This window comes from Nicotiana sylvestris, chromosome 7 (genome assembly GCF_000393655.2).
Source record: "Nicotiana sylvestris chromosome 7, ASM39365v2, whole genome shotgun sequence".
In the NCBI taxonomy this organism is placed as follows: Eukaryota; Viridiplantae; Streptophyta; class Magnoliopsida; order Solanales; family Solanaceae; genus Nicotiana; species Nicotiana sylvestris.
In genome coordinates, this window is record NC_091063.1 from 99,483,890 (window position 1) to 99,487,332 (window position 3,443).

Sequence of the window (3,443 nt, forward strand, 5' to 3'; positions counted from 1 at the left end):
CTTTTATAAAATAGAAAAATTTGGGGCAATTTTTACAAAATATAATAGTGATATTTTGGCCCAAAACCAGCTATTGAGCTGGTTTTGAGATTTGGGATTTGGGATTTTGCCAAAATGTAGCCAAACTCTATGGCCAAACACGTGTTTGCCAAATAAAATCCAAATTTATTTTGGCAAAATCTATGGTCAAACGGCTCTTTAATGTGCGGGACTCTAATTTTTAACACATACTTAGGCTCCATTTTTCCATAAAAGATTTTCCTTTTTTCGAATTTCTTTTCAAAAATGTGTTTGTACATGACATTTTGCAAGTTTCGAAAGTGAGTTGAACATTACAAGCACCTAGTGCAAGATTAGCTTAGAGATCGAAGTTGTGGCAGAAAAAAAATTATTCAAATTTGAGGGAAAAAATATATGTTATTGTTTATTGGGAATTAAATTCAGTTGACTGTGTGTTTGTGGAGTTAAAAATTCACTAAGATCTGGAGTAGAACTTTTGAAGAACACCATTACCTGGGTTCGTTGGGCTTAAAGCTTGAAAATTATGCTGACTTGACAGCTGACATGGACAAAATATTAGAAGGATTGACTGCCACAGTAAAGAGACGTTAGGGTTAGGGGCAATTATGCAAACTTTGTTAACGGTAGGAATATATTTGGACGAAAAGTCCAACGAGTGACAGAAATAAATAATATACCATAGTAGAGAGATAATTTTGGACATTTTCCCTAAAGATTACGTGAAGAGACGAATCAAGCTTTATCAAAAAAAAAAAAAATCAAGCCAAAGAGAAAATTATTACAGTTTACCGTGATTTTCTTATCGGATTTTAGCTATTACTTGTTGGAGAAATATCAAGAAGTAAGTCGGACATGTTTGTAGTATTGACTCATTATTCATTTGGTCTGCAGTTAAGGTGGTCCCAATTGTTTCAAAAACAAGGTGAATCTTTTTGGCCAATTTTTTTTTCCTATTTATAAAGTTGTGGTGTTTGATTGTTTTGGCGAGACAAGTTACGTTTGCCCAAAATATTTCACCTTGTTTTCGAAACATACGAGACCTTAAGATTTTCGCTGAATAGTTTTTCGTTTGTTCATCCTAGGACTTGAAATGAACTATTCTTACCTACTTCCGGGGTACATGTTATATTTTTACTAGGAATAGTATTTTTTTGTTCCTCGGCAAAATTGAAATTACACATAAAGATGACTTTTTAAGAAATTCCATACCATGCATGGAAAGTACCTTTTTTTATTTTATAAAAGTAGCACCTTTACCTAGCAGGATAAAAATGAATTCTTTTAAATGAAAACTATTCTGGATAAAGTAGAACACAAAAAAAAAAAAAAAAGAGGAAAATAAGGACAAAAGAAAAGCAGAAACAAGAACAGTACATTACTAATAGATTACAATTTTCACAGCATTTTTGACCACCCCTTGACTACATAATACAATTTCTTTTTCCTTTATCCGTAATCAAAAAGGCTGTGAAAATAGAACCCCCTTTTTTTTGTCCTAATCCTACCTTAAAAGAAAAAAGACAAAAAGCTTAAGAACAACATTACTATAGTCTAAAAAATAAATATTTCTAAGAAACCCAACTAGTAATATTAATGGGTCCCACAACCTCCCTACTACTACGGCAACACTACGTACACTTAACGTGAAATACTTAATAAACCAGACTTACTGATAAGACAAGTTGCGTCAATAAAGATAAAAGAAATCACGTATCACGTGATCATCACCTAAAGGTCACGTGACCTCCGCCATGCAAGAACGGGGAACTAGCTCCAACAGCACCAGGCCTTAAAGAAAAAACTCCATTCCAGATCTCAGTAAAAGCCCTCACAATAATACCATGGTAATAAGGAGAATTCAGCTGCAAGAAACAGTGGAGCAGCTCTTTTAAGTCATCCTTAGAATAAATCTCCTTTTCAAGAATCATCTGCAGCATTGACTGCCGGAAATCCAAGTATGGGTCGTCGGAATCTTTCTCGACGGCAACACTCTCGCCGCCGATCCGACCGACTCCCTGAACGGCCCTTAAGCTTTTGATGTCTGAACATTCAGTAGTACTGTCGGAGGAGTAATTATAAGCTGGTGGAGTTTCCATGTTGGGTGAGAAAGTTGTTGTCGTAGTGTCCCAAGAACTACAAGAAGAGTAGTTAGAGTAGTTGTTTTTCTGGGATTGAGGGGCTTTCTTGTTATGGAAAGTGGTGGATTTGTGACGAGGTTTTGGGTGAAAAATGCTGGAGAGTTTAGGCCTAGCACAACTGCTGCTGCAACCAAGTTTCACTGTCACATTGCTAAGAATGATCCTTCTTTTGTGACTTGACATTGTAGAGATTCAGAGTGAGGGAATTCTTGGGGGGGGGGTGGATAAAGGGTAAGGTTTTTATGTGAGATTTTTGTTTAAGAAAAGGAAGTGACTGAGTATTGAAAGGTGCATTGTGAGTGAGGAAGAAGTAGTGAGGGGAAAGTCACATATATAAATTGTCCATCAGTCCATGTGAACTTTAGCTATAAGTAAAAAGAAGGTTATCTTATTCATCTTTATGATAGTGTAACAGCTGGTTGACTTAACTTATTGATGACAGTCTATTTAGGGTCACCCATTTTTCTTTTCCTTTTATTCTTTTCTTTTCAAGGGTGAGGTATAAATATTTGCCTTGAAGTTTGAGTTTAGGAAAGTTTTGCTCCTGGTAATGGGTTTCAGTGGGTTAAAGCGACATCCTTTCACTAGTAAGAGTTCAGCTAGAGACACGATAAGCATTACTCTTTTTCTTCTTTGGAAATATGGAATTAAAATTATTACCTGACAAAATTTTAGTAGAAAGGTTGACTCACCTGGATACACAGTTTTTTCAAAACAAGATTATAAGTGGAAGGTAATAATTTATTCGTATCTAATATTTACATAAAGTTAATAAATAAATAATATTTGTTGTTATATTTAACTACTACGTACTTGTACTTAACCATAGGTAACTTCCATTTCTTTTGCACATCTATATCTATATTTATATTATATTAAAAATATAAAAGCCCTTAGCAAAATATCGTTCATCTTTTTTACCTTTTAAAACTAGCTTTCACATTGGACAAAATAGTAATTTAAGTTATTTACCTATATTATATAAATAATCATTTAATTATTTTCCTAACACTAATTACAACGTTGATCTATAGAGGGAAAGTATAGTATGGGTACAATCGACCCCATGTACTCTCTAAGTGTCGAGCCTAACCTCGACGAAATAGTGACGAGGCTAAGGTGGATCACTTACAATAACCTATATGCAGTAATAATAATAATAATAATAATAACAGGAAAGGAAACAGGAAATGACGACAAAACAATTAATTTATGAAAATGAGCCCAATCCTCGCAACCAGAGGATCCAGAATATCAAAACTCAAAATATCATATAAAAAGGTT

General features: G+C 34.2%; 1 protein-coding gene across 1 annotated transcript; it reads right to left on the reverse strand.

Annotated features, from left to right (window-relative positions):
- Positions 1 to 1,375: 1,375 nt before the first annotated feature.
- On the reverse strand, positions 1,376 to 2,491 carry LOC104246663 (transcription repressor OFP6-like). Its single transcript, XM_009802526.2, has one exon. It carries the CDS (start codon positions 2,340 to 2,342, stop codon positions 1,746 to 1,748), a length of 597 nt encoding a protein of 198 aa, XP_009800828.1. The 5' UTR covers positions 2,343 to 2,491; the 3' UTR covers positions 1,376 to 1,745.
- Between the last annotated feature and the right edge of the window lie 952 nt (positions 2,492 to 3,443).